Here is a 21178-nt window from a genome sequence, read left to right on the forward strand (position 1 = left end):
TTTCCAAACTAGGCAAAACTGTTTGGAGTGTATAGCAGAGCCAGTGAAAGGTGTGGCCTAGGGAGAGTTCCAAGACAGAGAGCAGCCTGGAGGTCTGCATTTGGCCCCCATGACCCCATATTCATATTCAGTAGAAAATGAATAAAGCTTCTCATTCAGTTCCCAACAGAGCCTTTGATCCCAAAAAACCTTCTCCCCACAAGCACCTCAGCCACTTTCTCTCATGATGAAAATTCCCTTTTGCTCAGAGTCATTACAAAATTCTTCCTCTTATGCCACTTATTGTGCATCTTCATTCATTCATTCACTCACTCACTCACTCATTTACTTACTTAACTACCTACCTACCTACCTACCTACCTTAAATTTGTATACTGCCCTTCATCCAAAGATCTCAGAGCAGTTCACAGCATACAAGTTTCTACATACTAGCAAACAGGAGTAGCTAAGGCACCTAAAGGAAAGGCTTTGCCAAATTCTGTTGGGGGATCACAGCACCCTTTACCCTGAATATTGGCTTGAATGAGAATCAGCCAATGGGAAAGCAAGTGTTGCTGCCCCTGCCTGCCAGGCGTTTCTCAGTTCTAGATTAAAATTTCTTTCTGACCAGTAAAGGACACTGTTGGGTTAAAATATGGTGAACCACAAAACAGCAGTTCTGGAGAATGAGTCAAATAACAAAGGAGGGTAAGTAGTGGAGAGTGGGGGATGATAACTGGGATGGCACAGTTATGGAAAGTAGATGTAGAGAAGGTGTGGAGAGCAAAAAGCAGAATGGCATGTTGCAAACACAGCCAACGCAAGGAAAGCGATTAAGGCTGAAACCCAATGCAATTTACCAGGGAGTAAGTGTTATTGAAACCAAGGGGCTGTGCTGTGCTGACTAATGTCGTCTCCAAAACACATCATGGCTCTCTGATGGACTGAGGGCCTCACTACTGAAAAAAGTACAGAGCATGTGTTTTCAGGGGGAAAAACCCAGGTATTATAAATATCCTCAAGTTTCACCTGGTTGATTTAAGATTTTACAAGTTTCACAGCTCTCATAATATGTACAACATTATACAGAGCTTAAGCAGAGGGGGAAAGGGTTTAGTGCATTTCTCATGCATTTTGCATAACCATGTTCTATGGCTGTACACAAGTCAAGGGCTGAAATCTGGAGGATCTCAAAGGCAAAGACCATTTTCTTTTTCTCAGGTAGCAGCGCATCTCCACATAGCACTATAAGGTGCTTTTCAAACTTTTTCAACTTTGGGGAAAAAAAGTAGTTGTGATAGGGAAGAAGAGCTTGCTGTTCAGAAAAGAGAGGTACTGCTGCATGAGAACATGAAAACTGCTGTGAGGATTCTGCCCAATATTCAGTCTTGTTGTTTGATTTTGAAATTGATTTGAAATTTGTAAGAATAAATAGCCATATTTAGCAGAAATGTGCTACCAATAAGTAAAGGGTAAAGGGACCCCTGACCATTAGGTCCAGTCGTGACCGACTCTGGGGTTGCGGCGCTCATCTTGCTTTATTGGCCGAGGGAGCCGGCGTACAGTCATGTGGCCAGCATGACTAAGCTGCTTCTGGCGAACCAGAGCAGCGCACGGAAACACCGTTTACCTTCCCGCCGGAGCGGTACCTATTTATCTACTTGCACTTTGACGTGCTTTCGAACTGCTAGGTGGGCAGGAGGAGGGACCAAGCAACGGGAGCTCACCCCGTCACGGGGATTCGAACCGCCGACCTTCTGATCAGCAAGTCCTAGGCTCTGTGGTTATACAGTGCGCTAATTTGGGCATGATCCTTAGAGCAGGGGTACAGAACCTGTGGCCCTCCAGACACTGTTCAACCCCCAGCTCCCATCAGCCAGCATGGCTAATGGGCAGGAATGGTGTCCTCTCAAACTTGTACTTAAGACTGGATCCTGTTTTACTGTACTTTCCTCCAACCCTTGTGTGTCAGACAGCACCATACTGGCATGTAGAAAATACAAGTGCTTCTCATTTTGGGGACTTGAAAACATCCACATTGTAACTGCTCTGCACTGGTACTGCCAAGATTCATATGAGCCATACATTTCACAGGAGTTTACATATTAGTCGCTTGGAAGGGACAGCAAAGCAACAGCAGAGGTAACCATCACTATAGTGATGTATGTTGAGACAGATGACAACTCAGAAGGGTCCAATCAGCTGAAGCAGCAGAGAGAATAGTATTATGATCTTATGTGGCCTGTGGGCCACCTGTTGAGCACCCTTTGCTTTATATTATTTCCCTTCAGTTTCTCAACTAAAACATTAACCGTGCTAAGGCATGGTGTTAAATGCTGAAACATTCAACAGCTGCTCTCCTGTTACAGGCAAGATTGTACAGACAGCAGCTTTAAAAAGCCACAGGGTAACTTGCCCTGCTTGCCAGTGAGCTCTTTGATGAAGATGGGGGAAGAGACAAACAGGTGCCTACTGTTATATTTGGACAGCAGATAAACCGTGTAATGGCATTTGCTAGAGGAAATTTATTATCTTCTTTCCTTATAGCATGCTGTCATTTAAAATAATATGCAGTACAGCTGGCTTCTATATGTCAACTTGTTGCCTTTGTGCTATAGATATTTGAAACTGTGGAAAACAAAAGTTGAGGCCAGCATTTATCCCAGCCCAAAATACTATTTCATTTGTCCGTAGGTTTCTTTATGTAACTTATTTTTATTACCACGTTTTATTTTACATAGAAAGTTAATGGATTGTCATATGGTTGGTGGTCAAATGCCACGTCTACAATAAATATTCTTATTACTGCAGGAGTAAAACGATCCATGAGAGTCATCTTTTGAGATGCTATTACACATGCACTTTAACTGAAAAGCCATGTGAGCAACTTGTTTTGCTTGGAAATACATTTAGTTGGTTCATACAACATAGTAAGCCAAACTAGGTTTAGGTGGTTTATTCTTGGCTACAGCTCATAGTTGGCGAGAAGAGAATTTAGTCATGAGCTCGATTCAGATGACACATTAGTTCAGGGGTCAGCAAACTTTTTCAGAAGGGGATCAGTCCACTGACCCTCAGACCTTGTGGGGGGCCAGACTATATTTTGAGGGGGGGGGGGAGAGAATGAACGAATTCCTATGCCCCACAAATAACCCAGAGATGCATTTTAAATAAAAAGACACATTCTACTCATGTAAAAACACACTGATTCCCGGACCATCCACGGGCCAGATTTAGAAGGCGATTGGGCTGGATCCGGTCCCCGGGCCTTAGGTTGCCTTCCCATGCATTAGTTCAAATTAGTGTTACTGCAGTAGTAAAGAAAAAAGAAAAAAAAAGAGCAGGGTGGAGCATAGCAGCCGCAGGATTCTTCCTGGGAGGCTACACATCTGTGTTGTTCTGTTGAGCCACACTTTGTCTTATCATTTTAGGTGAACCAGGCCATTGTATATCTAATGGCAAAGGGGTAAGGAAGAAAAGAGAGAACACGCACATGTGTGTAGTGGGGGCTTGCAATCATGCCACCAAACATCCTGTGTTTGTCTTGTACAGTGGGCAGATTTTACCTAACCAGTCCCGTCAGCAGAAGCCCTGTGCAAGGACTTCCACTTGTGCAATGGGGTGCTCCCCCTCTCCCTTCCCCTCCAAAATGGGCTCTGGAAGGGTTGGGAGAACCTCCAGAACAGTATACAGGGGGAAGAGGGAGGGATTGTTCCATCTGGCAAAACTGAAATGCTTGTGCAGATAGAATGATTAAAAGAGTGCGACGCTGAATCTCACCCAGTGGCTGTATTAACAAACCCTTTTCAAACCTCCTAGCAAGGATAACACAGGAGTCAGGGGAACATGAAGGGTTGACCACCACCTGAAACATTCATTGTACACGTAATGTGTATCACCATAAAACAGAAGCATTCCTCAAAGAGAAAGTACTGATTATTTGGCTGAGAAAACAGGCTCACACCTAAAGCCCAGAGAAGGCAAAAGAAAGGAGGCAGACATTATTATTTAGACACTTGCTCAAGAGTAATCCTTGCCCCCAAGAACTGTAGCCAAAACCGTAGCCTGAGTCCATGAGGCTTGAACATAGAAATAACTTGCTAGGGGAATGGCCATTTGGACTGAAATTGCATCGCTTCTCTTTCTCCTTTGAATGACCCTTTCCCTCCAGTACTCCACTTTTTTCTATTTTGCCTTTTTAAAATTATAAACCTGTGGGCCAGGCCTGTATTAAGTTTTAATTATGTTTCATACCCAGCTTTGCATGCTCTGCAATAATGCTATTTGATACTTGGCTTCAATTCAGTGCTGTAATAATTATATTATTCACCCACCCACACGCATACACCCAGTGACTTACCTTGTGCTGACTGCACAATGAAGCACATGGGCTGCCCAAAGGGAGACAAAGCACATCTTTTATGTGCGTAAGAGTGCACATTTTCGTATGTTTTCCCTCCAAACGTAAGTGCTTCACTCGAGAACAGACTGGAATTTGGTAAAAGCAAACCATGCAATATTTCCAACACATATTTTAAATATTGGTTGCTTTTGGGCTCTGCATCGGGTATGACTGCAAACTCACATGGTTATTTCCATTTCCTACCTACTCACCAACTAGGCATTTGGGGGACAATCCATGCTATGACAGAAAGCAAACCTTTGAAAATGGTGTGTGTGTGTTTAATAACCTACATGAAATGCACGCCTTTCAAAGAAAAAAAACCAAAAATGCTTGGGTAGGCACTGAAGGCAGTGTTATCTTGTTTTCGGATAACATTTTTTGCCAAGAAAATATTTAAATTGTGTAACAAGCTGCACATCTGTATCAACAAATAGTAGCATTTTTAAACTTTTTAGATTTCTATTCAATGTACAGCCCTTTAAAAGGAGGAGGAGGATGGGGTGGTGGAAGGGGCAGATTGATGCTATTATTGAGCTGTCCATAAAGAACCTCCTGCTAACACCCTTTCAGCACATCCCCACATGTACCTAATCTGAACATAAAAGGGTGGGATTAAAACTGCCAAGATAAAAACTGCCTGCAGTTTCAAGCTTCAGTGGTGGTGGTTTAAATCCTTGGTTACTTGCATCCTTCAAAAATGTGAAATGCTAAGAATTCCCACTCACCTCCAAGTTACAAACAGGATCATACAGATCATCCACACCTGCAAGCTCACCATGCAGTGCAGGATCTTGAATGTCATCTTAAAAAAATAAATCAAGTTTCTAGCCCTCGAAGATAAAGAAAAATGGAAGGGATACAGGCAGTTGCTTCTGAAAGGAAACGAAAACTCTCAAGCAGAGATTCCACTGGGTAAGAGGATATTGTATTTCAGCAGAGATTTTGTACATGCAACTTATATTTCCCATATGTGGTAGATTCTGTAGTGTACCAACGAAAGCGTCATACTGTAGCATACAGTCCAAAGCTGATTTGCAACCATGGGCAGGCTTGCTGCAGATGTAAAATTGTGTCATGGGAAAGAAGATATGGGAAGAAAAGATAATAATGCATGCAACCCCATTGCCTGATCCCAATCTCTTAACCTTGGTTAAGAGTTTGTGAATGTTGTATCTGAACAAATCTATAGTAGTTAAACTGAAGCTTGCATTTCTGAAAGTAAACTGATATAAAACAGACATACATGTTCATACATCAAATTTCAAAAGAAAAATATTTTCCTTTTAACACCACTTATGGCGAACTATATTATACATAAATGCATTGCCTTGACTCTTTTGCTATTTGCTATTATTCTTATTACAATTACTATAGCGCTGATGATTTAATAGCGCTTCCCATCCCCCAAGTAATTTCGTATTATTTTTCTGGCAGTCAAATATTCTTCACAAAAAGAACTAGAAGGTTAAGAGTAATTAGTGTAACTTTTCTTACTGACAGAAAAGCACTGAAAGGAGATCAAGACATATTTCAAGATTCAGCAACTGTTTTTCCAGGTTAGTAGCACTGAAAATATTTCGCAAGAATGGGAAGTTAGAAAGGAGGACCACAGAAGAATTATATATAGAATGAAGCCCACATAAAGAAGATTCTATTTATTTTGCTATCAATAAATCTCACAGCAGTTATCACATGGTGGACTTGAGTGTAGAAGAAACTCACGTAAGATGCCAAACCAGGGAGAAATAAAATTTATTAAAGGAGCTCAGGTCGGCATACATAAGAGTTGCCACATTTTTATTTTCACTAGAAGTTTCTGGGGAAGGTTTGTTCACACAGGATGCTAAGTCATTGTTTGTTTAGCTTCACTGTGATTATTTGTACATCCAAACCAAGCTCACAAAATATGGTTTTGAATGTGACCAACAAACCATGGCTTGAAGTTGGCTTACAAATCTGAGCTCGTCTTAATCATGGTTCCTTTTTAGGTCTGAAATGGTACTCTGATTTGTTTCAGTGTCCCAGCCCAAATGCTCACTGGCTATACCTGGATGAGTCACAAAATGTAAGAAAACAAAACCAATATTACAAAAACAACTTGCAGTTACTTTGCTCATCTACAAGGTTGATCCTCTTTTGTTCAATAGATCATGATTAAAACAAACCATGGCTTAGTGTTGTGTGCAAACGTGGCTAGTTACTTGTTCACACATAACATCAAACAACAGTTTAACATTATTTATTAAGAGATTTCAATATCACCCTTCAACAAAAAAAGTTCAGAAGTAAATTTACCAAAAAAATAAATTAATATAAAACATATTAAATGAAAGCATTAAAATAATCCTCAGAATTTATATAAATAGCATAATTAAAAACACCCCCAAAAATGACTTAACTGTCAACCACTAAAAGCTGGCAAAAATTGTGTGTTTTAACCCAATATCTGAAAGAATACAGAGTCGGGGCAAGATGCACGTCAATGGGGGTGTCATTCCAGTGTCAAAGATCCAACACCAAAAATGCTCTTCCGCAGGTCCCTGGACTATACACCTCCTTTAACACAGCAACCACCATGAAAGCCTCACCCACTGATCAACCAACACAGGTAGGGTGGTACAGAAGAAAGCATTATCTCATACATTTGGATCCAGGCCATTGAACATAAGCACCCTGAGCTGGGCCTAGAAGGTAACTGGCAACTAGTGCAGATCTTTAGTAACAGGAGTTGTGGTCGACTGGCCCACTGCCATTGACACCAACTGCATTCCACAATAGTTGCAACTTTTGGATTAATTTCAAGGGCAGACCCATTTAAAGTGCATTACAGTAGTCCATCCTGGAGGTTGCTAGAGAACATGGTCGAGACCCTTCATGGACAATCTTTGGATTCACGAGCTCCTTTCTTTTACTCCATTAACCCTCTCTAGGCATTAAGAATTCAGCAAGTTAACAGATGAGGATGGCAGTATAGAAGAGCATGCTCACTCCACCCTCATTGCCATTTCAATCACCTACCAACTTGTAAATGGCAAATGGGTGAAATAGGGAGCCTTTTCATGTTTTCAAGTTTACTGTTTTTGTTCTCTATATTCTTTGTATCTAAAATAAATAAATGAACTGTGCTTTGCCTGCCCTCTTTCCTCCCCTCACATATTGTCTTCGCCTCACTTTTGGTTTAGCGGCAAGCCAACATTTGCCATTACATGGAACCTAAACAGTTCAAAACTGCAGTTTCTTGCTTGTGAACATGGATAATTGTTCATAGGACTGGTGCTTCCTTAATTTCATTTCATATTAATTATGTACCCTGTTTCTCTCTCAAACTGAAGCCCATGGTGGCTAAACAGCAACACACTGAAACAAATACAATATGGAAAATAATATGAAAGGTTATTTAAACTTTTTCAAAAATGAAAATCTAGGTGTTTCTGCCACACCAAGTCTGTTACCAGTGTTTTAAAAGAGTATAGCCTCTGTGGACATGGAACTGTTGTTATGAATTGAATAAATCTTCCAGGAGGACGTGGGCTCCCCTATTTGCATATATACCGTATTCCCTCCTTGGATCGCAGGCTAAGAGCTTGGTTACCAAATGTGACAAGGCAACAAATTCTCTTTGCATAATCATGGCTCACAAATGCCCACAGCTCTTTCGAGATAGTCCCATATGAAGAAGTGTCCATGTTTACATAGGATTTCAGCATTTCCAGATATCTTCACAGTTCCTAAAAATTCCACAGTGATCAGAAGGTGCACTGCAATCCCATATAGAGGTGTGCTTTTAATTCACATAGTCTTACATCCACATTGTTGAAAGCAAGAATCTGAGACTGAACACACTGTCAACAAAAGGTTTGCACATACAAAACAATCCTTAGTGACCTAGTCCAGAAATATAATTGTAATGCATTTTCAGAGTAAAGGTGACATGTGACACTCATTCCTTCCCTCCAAAAAAGACTTTTGGTGATAGTCTATCAGAAAAAAAGAGAACTAATCACTACTGTATAATATAAGAAAGGTTACATATTAAGCAAGATTTATGAACACCATCTGTTTGCCTTTTCTTTCAAATACAGGTTTTTACCAGAATAATTAAATAAATGAGCATTATAACATACAGAGAAAACAATGGAAGCTAAAGCCAGTTTGACTTGTTTGGGCTGTGTTTTATGCTCTCCAGATCCAGCCAAATTGTCTGTCACCCACTACCAATGTGCTGGGAGGGCTACACATAGAACCAACTTCTTCTCTTTTCATTGAACCACTGCCAAACTTGCCTGGAAATAATAGGGTGCCTTTTTAGGTTTCAACCACATTAAGTCTGGTATCTTTCAATGACTCTAAATTAGGAACTGGAATGTCTTCTTGAAACTCCATAATCTATATGCATTTCTGCTACAATAACTCATTACATATTTATATGTTACTTATAAATGCATACATATACACTATGTCATATATGCCCGCAAGCATTGTTGAGGCAAAAAGGAGGAAAGCCATTGACTTGGTTTTGCATAATTAAGACTCCGATAACTCAGCTAAAGCAAGTTACCAGGTTCTTTGCTGTTCAAGAATAAAAACAATGAAACCAAAGCAATTCAAGAGGTTCTATTTAAACTATTGAAACTGAATGCAAAATACGGAAAGTGCATGACAAGATCACCAAAAAGTATTTCTAATGAATGAATATCCCCCCCACACACATTGAAACACTGTCATAACTATACTCTTGCAAATTCATTCTTTGTACAGAGGGACAGGAGAGTAGGCAATCCTAGCAGAGTTCATAAAATGGATTGATACTGCATGCTACAGACACTTAAGACTATGTTGCTGTATCAAGAGAACTGTACAAGTGTTACTGTTCTGCAAATATTTTAGTTTTCATATAAATCACCAACAACATAAATTTTAAAAGCTTAGAGAAAAGTTCAATACATCCATAACATTGTGCTTAGCCTATAGTACAACTTGTTCATACTTCAATTGACACCAGAAGCTTTCTCAGAATTTCCTCACCATATGGCAGGTAGGTACACTAGGGAAGGGGAGAAACTTTTCAACTGCAGCACCACATCCCTTCTTGAAAAAGGACTACCTGGCCCCCTAGTTGGTGACTAGTTGGTCCGCCATGTTCTGAGAACAGGCATTTTCATATAACATTGGGCAAGGGCCTGGTAGGATGATAAAATGTGCCTCTTGCCCACTTTTATTTTTGGGTGCTTTGTTTTGGCTGATACAGCTTGCATTGTATTTTGATTTGCTGTAATATTTTGCTGACTTCAATGGATTGTTTTAAAGCAGGAGGGGAGAAGCTGTAGCCCTTCAGATGTTTCTGGACCCAATTTGCATCAGTCCCAGCTAGAATGACCAGTGATTAGGGGTGATGGAAGTTATAGTGCAACATCATTTCAAGGGCCCCAGGCTCCTCATCCCTGTTTTAAAGAAAAGCAAGCAGGATATAACAACTCACTAACCATGTAAACAAATAGGCCCTTGCCATACTATTCTGCCTGATCACCACTCCATACCTGCTCTGAGGAATAGGTTGGCCCAGCTGTGCCTCCTTACAAAATAAAAGGTGGGGGGAGGTGGGACACTTCTCAAACCAAAGGGGGGGCTATGCAAGACTATAATAAGAAATGGCAGCTCATGTTGAGTTTGCAGCATAATAATATCATAACATGACTGAACAGCGAGAAACAACACTGTAACATGACATCTAATGGGCAGAGATTTTCACCTATGCAAGTCTTTGGAATTCTTTATCAGATGACAGTTCTGTTTGCACTGTTCAATTAAATCTACCCCATACATGTAAGCATTAAGAATACTGTATATCACTTCAACAAAGCATGTAAGTTGTTGGTGAAAAAAGTGAGCATAACTAGTATTTTAAGAACCCCATAAAAAGCAATGCGCATGTGTATCACTGGCAGTGGGGGATGTTATTTCACAGTCATTTCCCATAGTCAATCTTCTTGGAAACCAGAATTTTGCTAGAAAAAGTAAGACAGAAACAATAGTTTAGAAAGCAATTCAAAGTGGCAACTTTTAAAAAGCAATTCATCTAATGTACCAAACCAAATGTTTGGCTCATGTTTTGACATAAAAACAGTGCCCTCTACTGCAAAACTAATGAGTAGCAGTGCCCAACAAGGGCAATAACATTAAATACCATACCTTTTCAATCAGTGGTAACAGTCACTGTGCCTAGTTTATACTTTTCAGTGATTAGGCTAATTGAATGTACGAACTGTACAACATTGGCTAAGAAAGTAGGCTAACTAAACATTTTCTCCTCTGAACTAGTACAGTTTATTCTTTCTGGTAGCAACTACATTTTTGTTGATCACAAAAATACAAAAAGAAAGAAAACCACACCTAATGAGTAGCATTGTAGTATTACTGACAGAGAGTTTGGAATTCTGAAATAAAAAGTATATTATACAGCAGAAAAAGCCTAGCTGAACCATTCATCCACTAGTGAGTCTTTTCTTATGTTAAATACCAATGAGAGTAATGATAAAGATCTAGTCACAAGACACCCTTTATTGCTCAAAAGGAAGTGCATGAATTAATCTGCCCACATTGTCCTAAACAATCCTCCTCTAAACATAGATGAGGCACCCTAAAGTTATTGCAGTCAAAGACTTGAGATGCAAATCCAAATTAGCACCAAATAAAACATTAACCTGTCTTGTTTTAAAATTTAACATTTTAAAACGGCATAAATTTTGTTGTTGATTTAAATGCTCACAACTTGAAAAAGAGTGAAAGGCAGACAGAAGGAACAAAGAATCTGAAGAGGATTTATTGATTGTCAGACAGATCCAGGGAGGTCTGCTAACATTGGAACACAAATATTTAATCTGATTCTGAAATCTTATCTGCTGCCTTTAAGAAGATTAACATATATTCTCTTGCTGCAGACTATGAATTCTGACTGCCTAACAAAGTGGAAGCGTTTTTGTTTTGTTTTTTTGAAGCTATAGGACCTGCAAGTCTGTAAAATACAATTTTACTCAAAAGCAATTGTGATAATACAGACAAAGAGGCAAGCATGTTGAGGAAAGATGTATCTCAATAGCTTACAACAGAGCAGTATTCATGTATTCTAACTTCATATGCATTTAGGCTGTACTTACTGTGAATCTAGTCTGGGATACAATGTGTATGCAGAATATTTAAATCGGGTTGAACTATAGATTAGGAATTATATTTTTTGTGTGTGTATATATATTAAAGAAAGAGATAAATTTACATTCTGAGACTTTAAATTAGCAAATAAAAAGAACTCTTAGCTCAATGGTGAAGCAATCCTAAACTGAACTGACAGAAAATAAAGACAGAAGCACTCAATATGCTAAACAACTAAATGCTTGAATAAATGAAACCTGTTTCCTCAAAGAGGCCTTTCCAAACCAGTGTGAGAACAGAGACAGGCACGCAGCCAGACTGCCATAGACTATCAGCTACATCCCACTCCACATCCTCCATACAGAGGTTTGGGCCAGAAAAGCCATTAATTTACAAAAACATTAGGCGTGCCCCTGGCTCTCCACAGCATCCTTCACATTGCCACAAGGGCTTTGTCTAGACTAGGATTTAAGGGTTGCATTAGCTTATCCTAGCATCTAACTCAATCAGTGTAAGTATGTATACATTATTCTGTACATTAGACCCTTTTTAAACTCTGGCTGTTGCCATCCCCCTAAAAAATCACATCAACATTTAAAGCCAAGTTAGTCACAGTAACATCGAAAGAAAGTAGTGGCCCAATTCTAAGAGCCACTGCAAACATACAGTTCATAGGGAACTTGTGACAAAGATACAAGTGGTTCCTTGCAGTAGGGCCCAGATCCAACTGCAGTGCTGGCACACACTTTTGAAACTAGAGGCAGCTAAGCCGCCTTCCTGAGGGCCACCAAAGTGAGCAGTCCAAGAACTGTTATGTTTGATATGAAGACTTTAAATGGCAACTGGAATCAAACTGCATACAAACTGCTGCTTGTGTTACTTATAGTCAAAATTCCATGTCAAAACTGGGCTAGGTGTTAATTTATAAGAAGTTGAACTAAAGAGGTCTTCAAGGTGCATTATGGGTTAATTAGCAACAGGGGCCTGACATCCATTAGTTGTTGCAATGTACTGGAAGTAACAAACACCCAGCACAATTTTTATAGATCTCACTGTATTAAACTTATTAAAAAAAAACCTCACTCCACAAATTTGTTGAGACACATCTTTGTCATCTTTTGGCAACTTTCTGGTTTTTCACAGCCTGCTGCTATCGAATTACAAGTAACAATCCTGGTCCTTTTTTCAAGTTTTAATACATTTGGAAACTGCTTTCTTTAGACCACATCTTGAATTCTCACACATTTGTTAAATGTATGAAAAATCCTGAGCCATTTTGGGCTCTGTATCACTCACTAAAATTGCCCCCAAACTTGCAAAAAGGCCTCTCTTCTTCTTTTTAACCCAAATTCTAATGTCACGAGCAAAATCAGATTTTGTTTGATCTTTTTTTTTTTAATGAAATGTTTGAAGAGGTACTAAAAAGTTAAAGTTTAATAGAAGGGGTTTGTTGAAGTTATCTCATAATTTATTTATTTTTTTTTTAAAAAACACCACTTCCTGGAAATGTGAATATTTGAAGAAAAACAATAGAACATATCTAATTGTGTGCTTCTTTACTGCAGTTGAGGCTTCTGTGACTGAAAGGGGGGGGGTAGAGGAGTTTTAAAAATTCTCCCTTTCCTCAGCAGTCACACTCTTCCAAAGGCTGCCCATTCCTCTGGAGAAGGTGGCGAGCTCAGAGAATTGCAGAGGGAAGGTAGTTAGGTTAACCAGCCTAAATATACTCTTCTGGTTCTTCTCTATGCCAAGATGTTCTGGTAGCATGGAAGACAAGGCATTCAAGCACTCCTTGTTAGCTACATACGGTCTCAAGTTACTGGAGAAAAGTTGAAGAGGGCTACTGTAGTCATGGTCCTGCTTGTTAGAACATTCCTACAGGCATATAGTTGGGCAGTGTAGGAAAAAGGTTACTGGATCTTAAAGGCCTACAGTCTGATGCACATGGCTGTTCTCAATGCACTGTAGAGCTGGGCACTATCTGGTTTTCAACATCATGATACATCACCAGCTAAACATCATGATATATTGATATATCAAGATGTCTTAAATAAGGATGGAGATATGTAGAGGCTTTGGCTAGCTTCACATTTCCCCCCACATTGGGATTTTGACATAGCACACACACATCATGATTTGCAATATATTTCCAGGTCATAAATGATGAAACCAATACAATGATATGGACTTGAAACTAGTTTTGGATGATATATCACCCAGCCCTAACACACATCATGATTCGCGATATATTGCCAGGTCAAAAACTATGAAACCGATATTCCGATATGGACTTCAAACCAGTTTTAAACTATATATTGATATACCGCCCAGACCTAATGCACTGTATATGGGGCTGCCTTTGAAGACTATGGTACTTGAAAATTTCAGCTGGTACAAAACGTGTCAGACAAATTGTTCTTGAGCCCAGCTCTAGCCTAACAGCAGCCCTGCATTCTCTCAACGTGCATGAACTCTGCCCCAAATTTGATGCCATTTGGACCTTGCAACAAATCACTCCTCACAATACAACCCACTGTTTTTGCCTTTAGATATTGTCCTATCCTGACCAATTCCTAATCCTGTATTCAACTCTGATCCATGCTTGAGATAAAACATAAAGATACATATATAATTACATATTACTGTAGCTCTGTCTCTTGTCAACCCGCAGTATAGTTTTGGTCCATGACTGTAAACGCCTTGGAAAATTCTAACAGAACTCATTAGTGAGGGGTGGGGAGTATATAAAACACTACTCTGCTCATATTTCAGCTTTCACTAGTAACCACTTGACCTCAGAGAATCCAAGAAGACGAACGGCAAAAGGAAACCACTATACAAACCTGAAACTAAAACAGACAGAAGAGGGAAAGAGGATGTAATATATGCCAAAAAGAAAACATGGCCAAACAAAAGCTTTAAATCCAGCCAGCAAAGAATGTTTTTTTAAGTGGCTTTTACAATACTCCAGTTCGGCAATGTTTACATAGGAAAGTTCTTGAAAAGGGGAAACTGTCAAATATCATTAGATTGGTAAAATTATACATCTCAAGTTTACTGCCGCAACCCTCATTTTTCCAGACTTCTTGCCAATTTTTGGCTTTTAAGACTTCACCGCATCTTTCGAGAATCTATTCTGAATTAAAATATATACTTTGTACAGAAATATCTGAACTCTAAGCTAAATAGAAAAAGGAAAAGACAAGAAAATGATGAGTTCTGTAGACAAGCATTGTAAGAAAAAGCTGAGCATCCTTTAATGAATGAGCCAGATGTCCCAGCACTCCAGTCCTAACTCAATTTAAGGGCAGCCTGAAAATTTGCTAAATAAATTTTACTTTAAAGGAAACAGTGTTTGAATGATTGAATTTTAGATTTAAATATTTAGATTTTGATTAGATCCTTATGCTGCCCTTTAAGATTACAGCTGTACTAGATATTGAGTTCCATTCTTAGCTCATGAATAGGGAAATGAAAACAGCGAAACACAAGTCAGACCATTTTTCCATCTGCTCCAGTTGCAAAGCATATTTTGGCCAGTAAGTTACAGTACCTTCCATCCCATAATTATCTACTCTTGACTGGCAGTGGCCTTTCAGTGTCATCAGCACACGTCATAGCTCTGGCAAGGAGCACATCACAGAGATCTTCAGCTTGGACAATTACATAGTCTAAGAGGTGCCAGTGATGTGACCGAGGGTGCCTCTATGATGTTTTAAATTTATTTTTGTTGAAAGAGTGTGTTGGTAATAATGAGGTTATGCGCTGCACATATCGTCAAAAGTAAGATTCGATTCTCGTTGCTGTTGCCAATTCCTTCTTTCCCAATAGTCCCAGGCCATAGATCAAAATCTCGCCCAACTCTTGCATTAAAATCACCCAGGAGGATAATTTTATCTGATAGGATGGCATCCAGCTGAGACTAATTTTTTTCTTTAATGTCTTCATCGGCATCCAGTGTTTGTGCATGAGCGCTTAGAATAGCAGCCTGTTGGTTTTTGGTGAGTTTTATTCGAAGGCTTGAAATGCCAGTAGGGACTCCTGATGAGAGCTTCACAAGATCATTTTTGATAGCAAAACCTACTCCATGTATTTGATGTTCTTGTTCAGGTAGACCTTTCCAGAAGAATGTGTAGCCTCCTTTTTATTCATTGCAACTCTTGCAATGATGGCGATCCTGAGCTCGGAACGCTCATTATCTGTGTTATCCAACAAAGTCCGTATATTCCTTGTTCCAAAGTTCAATTGTCTTTTACAACTACTGGGTGGCGCGGTAATCCAGTCAGGGAAAAAGGGAGGCAGACTATGTTTAGGGCACCTTTTCTATGCCCACCCCCCTTTTCACGGTGAGCAGAGCGTATCCTAAATAGGACTGCTCAGCTGCCGAGCTACACAACTGCCTCATTCCTTGAGTCAGAACGAGTGAATCTGTATCCACCGCTCACAGGCTGGTTCATGACTAGGGGCTTCCAGATTTCATGGTCTTGCCCCTGTTACCATTTGCCGATCGCCATGGGACTTTTTTGGGTTTGGGGTGGATTTTTGGAAGATGCCTATACGTGAATTTGTTTTGTGTGTGTAGATCAGTACACGCTGACCAATGCACAGTCTTCGCAGTTAGAGTCCATTCCGATGGCATGAGTATCACGACGACCGGTAGATTTTTATGTGCTGCAGCCTTCATCTGCCGTTACAGCCATTGTAACATACCCCTTGTTATCTTCCGCCTGTTCTGTCGTTGAGGACTTCTTGGATCATTCTTAGTCTAGCTCCTCCCCTTTGACCGTACCCCCTTGGGTGACCCGCTGGGAGTACGAGACTCCAGACGGCTTCGCTCACAAGGAGGTCCTCACAACAGAGAGGTCATAGGAACGTGCAAGCCCACTCACCACAACAAGGCGATGATCCTGCAAGCAAGTGTATGTATATGTATGACTTGCTTGCCTGCCCTTCACTGTAAAGTCCCAACTGCCAGGGCAGGTTACAGTATTACACAGTTAGGATTGCTTTGAACATAATTTTAGAAAGAAATGTTAAAATTCTCTTTTAACGTTATAACCAGAAACCCACTCAAAAACACCACAAGAGCCACTTACTTAGTAACAGTATGATAGATATATTTTCACCATAATTAGCAAAATAATAGGACGCAGGTGGCGCTGTGGGTTAAACCACAGAGCCTAGGACTTGCGGATCAGAAAGTTGGTGGTTCGAATCCCCACGACGGGGTGAGCTCCCGTTGCTCGGTCCCTGCTCCAGTTTGAAAGCACGTCAAAGTGCAAGTAGATAAATAGGTACCCCCCCCCTTATATTCACAGAAAAATATTCTTAAACGAGCCATAAGGGCAGTGGCAACTAAAAACGATCTAAACTCTATGTGCACATCTACATGTGCCCCATTGTATTTTAAACTTAGAGAGGTCAATGAACACATATCTTATTTTAATGAATTGACTTTTGCACAGCTTCAAAAAGCTTTTACAGAGCTACGACTAAATACAATAAGCTCTGCTTATAGAGATGGGAGACACAGAGGCATACCAAAAAATAAACGTGTTTGCATTAGGGGATGTTCTGAAGTAGAGGACCTTATGCATTATATCTTGCACTGTCCGTTATATAATGATGCAAGGAAAATATTTTTGGTACCTATAATGACAGGGTCCCCTGGCCAGAACCCCCTTGACATGATTTTATATCTCCTTGCAGACACAGATAAGTATGTGACCTGCCGGGTAGCACTTTTTGCAACTGCTGCTAGGAAAATTAGAGCAAATTATATAGCCAAGGTAGCCATTAACTGTAAAGGTAATGAATTTATTTGATCCTATCTATCTACCTCAGGCTATGCTCTATCTTTGTCACCACACTCTGAGTATAAATTGCACACTGTATTAATTGATATTGTTTTTAACATTAGTGACCATGTGATGATTTTAGCTTATGAATTTTATTGTTTAATGTTTTTATCTGTACATTGGGGTATTTTTATAGCTTGTTTAGAGTACGTAATGTTTTAATAATATAAATGTTTTAAGTCTTTTTTATCAATCCAGTATATTTTATTTTAATTGTCAAATAATTCTGTGTACATTGCAGCAGCCTTTGGCTATGTGCAATAAAACTGACTGAGACTGAGACTGACTGAGAAATAGGTACCGCTCCAGCGGAAAGGTAAACGGCATTTCCGTGCGCTGCTCTGGTTCGCCAGAAGCGGCTTAGTCATGTTGGCCACATGACCTGGAAGCTGTACGCCGGCTCCCTCGGCCAATAAAGCAAGATGAGCACCGCAACCTCAGAGTCGGCCACGACTGGACTGGTCTGGTCAGGGGTCCCTTTGCCTTTAATTAGCAAAATAATCACCTACTGGTCAGCCTTATCTAAAAGAGTGGATAAGATGGGTAACCTTGGTTAATCACAGGTTTGCCTAAACCAGTATTTATCACAGAAGAAGAAATACAGGCTGGCTTTGAGATATATATTATTTAGCTTTTTAATACAGTATGTTATTTTATTTTGCAGAAATCAGGGTTTCCTTTACAAAATGTTTCTTACAACCGTTATTTCTTTGTTTATACTGACCTCTAGTGGTATAAAGTTGTATACAATAATTTTATATGTCCCAGAGGTGAAATGCAATATTGAAGAAATTGCCATAACCAAACCATTGAGTCCTTCAGCTGTTCACATTGGCCAAGGAGGTCACACCCTATGAAGGACAAAGCATATTGACACAGATAATACTCAGAATCCCCCACTGGGTTATGAATAATACCTTACTGTTCATTAACAGACAGGTAAACATTAAGCTTGTAATTAAAATGTGCAATTATACACTTGATCTTAGCCAAAAGGCCGAGAAGCGATGTGCAATTATAAACATGTAATTAAAAATGTCCGAGAGTTATTAGATAATGTGGAAATGTTTGCAGAAATATTTGGCTAAAACTCCGGCTCCTACATGTTAAATGCTCTTCCTATTTGATTTGATTTTTTAAAATTTATATACCTCTTAATATACTAAAAAATATCTCTAAACTGTGCACAGAAAACTGAAGCAACAACAGACAACTTAAACAAAATATTACAAAAATACACAATTATATATAAAAATGTTACATTAATACAAAGATACTAATATATATAAATCAATATAAAGTCATTCTTCTTCTGATGCACACTCCCTCTCAGCCTCTGGGTTCTCACCCAGGGTCCAAACAAACTTTCACCTCACCCACAAATGTACCACAAGAAGAAGAGTTCCTGGAACTCTAGTCTAGTCTCTCACTCTAGACTTGCTTTTTATGGGCAGGCCCAAGGCGAATGGTACTTCCTCAGCCTGCCCACAGCTGTCTCTCATTCAACTGTACTCTCCACACCCAGTTCCAGGTGCAGAAGGTTTGTTGAGCTTCCCAGGGGGTCCAAAGGATGGGAAAAGGGCGTCCCTCCACTCACAACTCTTTCTTCAACCTCAATCCTCTCTCCTCGTCCTCCATCTGATACATATCCTATTAAAAATGTGAATGAGGCAACAGGGTGTAATTCAGTATTGATGGAATGACAACAATGGAACAACAGGAGTAAAATCACTAGTAAAGTTTCCACGTGGGGTTCAGCTTACAGATGAGCAGAGTGCCATTGACTAATTTAATGTATGCACAGAGGGTACCAAAATAAAAATGAAGTCCTTGCACTTTAACTGCTTTCAAGTACAGCACACTGAAACATAGTCCATTCTTCTATTCCAAAATTTACCACAGCTTTAGTGACAGGGGTCAGGGCACAGGAATGTTTCACAAGAGGAAGAGGAAGGGTCAAAAGATGGGCAACAGTGGGAAACAACTTTAGCAGTTCATTTCCCTTCTAAAAGAATGACAGTTATTTCCTCTTTCCAGGAGAGAAAAGGTGGATTAAAACAAACACATTGTAAGAAATAGAAGGGAGTGAACATCCTCATACTAAATACATTCAGCTGAAGCAAAACCCATTTAAATTCAATGGCTTTTTACTGCGCAAAACATTTTATGGCATACACAAACCCTGTATCAGTCATTTTTGCCCTAAAAACAGAATGAAAAAGGAGCCAGCTTCTAAAAAGTTTCTCTGCACAGTTTTTTGGAAACCCCCCCCCCCCACTGGGTGCAATGGTATGACAGATACACTAGATACAGCTTGCATGTATTGTGCTTCCTGAGAGGAACTAGGAAGGTTAGGGGCAACATTCACTTTCCTCTGGCCTGAGGAGAGAAGCTACAGAGAGCTGTGAAACCGTTACTTAAATAAAACTTTTAGGTTGGGTTTAGAAAGCAAAGTTTGTTTGATACTGTAAGCAATTCCAGAACCTTTAAATACAGGCAACCAGGCAAGTAGCTATTAACTAGTCTGGCATACTGCAAAGTAATAATTAGTGTTTATACGTCATGCTTAAAAGCGTAAAAAGCACCTTATATACCTTAGCTCAGCAATCTTTAAGGCAGCCACGGAAAACAGACCAGTACTATCCCCTAGGCAGGGCAGATTCTCTCATATCAAGCTGAGAGAACAATACGCTTGCCACTACAGCCCCACACTTAATTTAGCTACCATAAAGAGTTGCTAATATCGCAACACCTCGGGAGGATGTGTCACCAATGGCGAGACCACTGCTAGCCTCAGCATTTGAGCTACGGTGGGCTCCCAGCAATTAAAATTGTGGGGACCAGAAGCCACACTTCCATGGAACACTGTCTTCTTACAATCTATGGGATATGCTTAAGTTGTCGTGGCTTGAAGACATGGACTGGTGAGGCCAACTACACACCCTCTTGGTCCCTTACCCATTACAGTTGGCAAAATCTAGCAGGAAGATATTGATTGGATGGCTAATGCTTCACTATGCGAGGGACTTATACCTACCATCTTGAAAGACACAGTGGCGTGGCCTTTTCTTAACAGGCCCTCCATGGACCCGGAAGGGTACAGAAAATGCCAGTCCCCACTATTCCCTTTCCTGATCATATGGAGCCTCTGCACCGCTCACGCACTGGGGTTTCTTTACAGTCAACCAAGTGCCACATTGGAGGAAGAGGATACAACATCAGGGGCAATGTTAAAAGTGTGGCCCTGCTCCAAAATAAATATGCCCTACATGTGAGTAACATAGGAACAGAGGTTTTGCCCCAATTACAATGGCACCTGGCTGGGAGGACTAGGGCCATCCCTGGGTGTGTGGGGAATGAATGGGAGACGGCCCCAGCCCAACTACTTTTGGGGGGGGGGTGCTTGGTGCCCAACTGTCTTCCACCCACCCACAGTGAGGTTTTTCACCTCCTCAATGCCTAGAGCAGGGAGGCAGGTGGCAGAAGACCTCACTGGCACTGCCATTGCTAAAGCAACAGGAAAATAAGGAGGGGCACTAAAGTAACAGCAATTGAGGTGGAAGGAGATGCTGCCGCCACCACCAGGAGCAGGAGTAGACGGTGGATGAAGGAAAGGTGTGGGGAATACACACACAGTGTGATTTGTCCTGGCTCCACATCCCCCTAGGGATAGCCCAGGGAAAGGGATAAGTGTTTGTATTTTCAGATCAAGGTACACTGCCCCTCCCCCTTCACCGAACGGTTCAGGTCTTCTTGAAACTGATCTTGGCTAAGTAATATAAGGTAGGAT

At 40.3% G+C, this 21178-nt stretch overlaps 2 protein-coding genes across 6 annotated transcripts in view; both read right to left on the bottom strand.

The window, feature by feature from the left end:
- The window catches only part of STOX2 (storkhead box 2), a 128125-nt gene that overhangs the window by 85974 nt on the left and 20973 nt on the right, over window positions 1-21178 (bottom strand). The window lies entirely within an intron of this gene.
- TRAPPC11 (trafficking protein particle complex subunit 11) overlaps window positions 6025-21178 on the bottom strand; it is a 78428-nt gene continuing 63274 nt past the window's right edge. Inside the window, exons 30-31 of one of the 2 annotated variants that reach the window (XR_014160027.1) lie at window positions 18113-18239; window positions 6025-10389 (exon numbers count right to left, since the gene is read on the bottom strand). Coding sequence is in view for 1 of the 2 variants with exons in the window: in XM_081875638.1 (XP_081731764.1) it covers window positions 10363-10389 (27 nt within the window). In the remaining variant the exon portion in view is untranslated. The remainder of the gene's footprint in view (window positions 10390-18112; window positions 18240-21178) is intronic. The other variant, XM_081875638.1, reaches the window with a different exon arrangement.

This window comes from Podarcis erhardii, assembly GCF_964252035.2.
Source record: "Podarcis erhardii genome assembly, chromosome: 9".
NCBI classification, from domain to species: domain Eukaryota; kingdom Metazoa; phylum Chordata; class Lepidosauria; order Squamata; family Lacertidae; genus Podarcis; species Podarcis erhardii.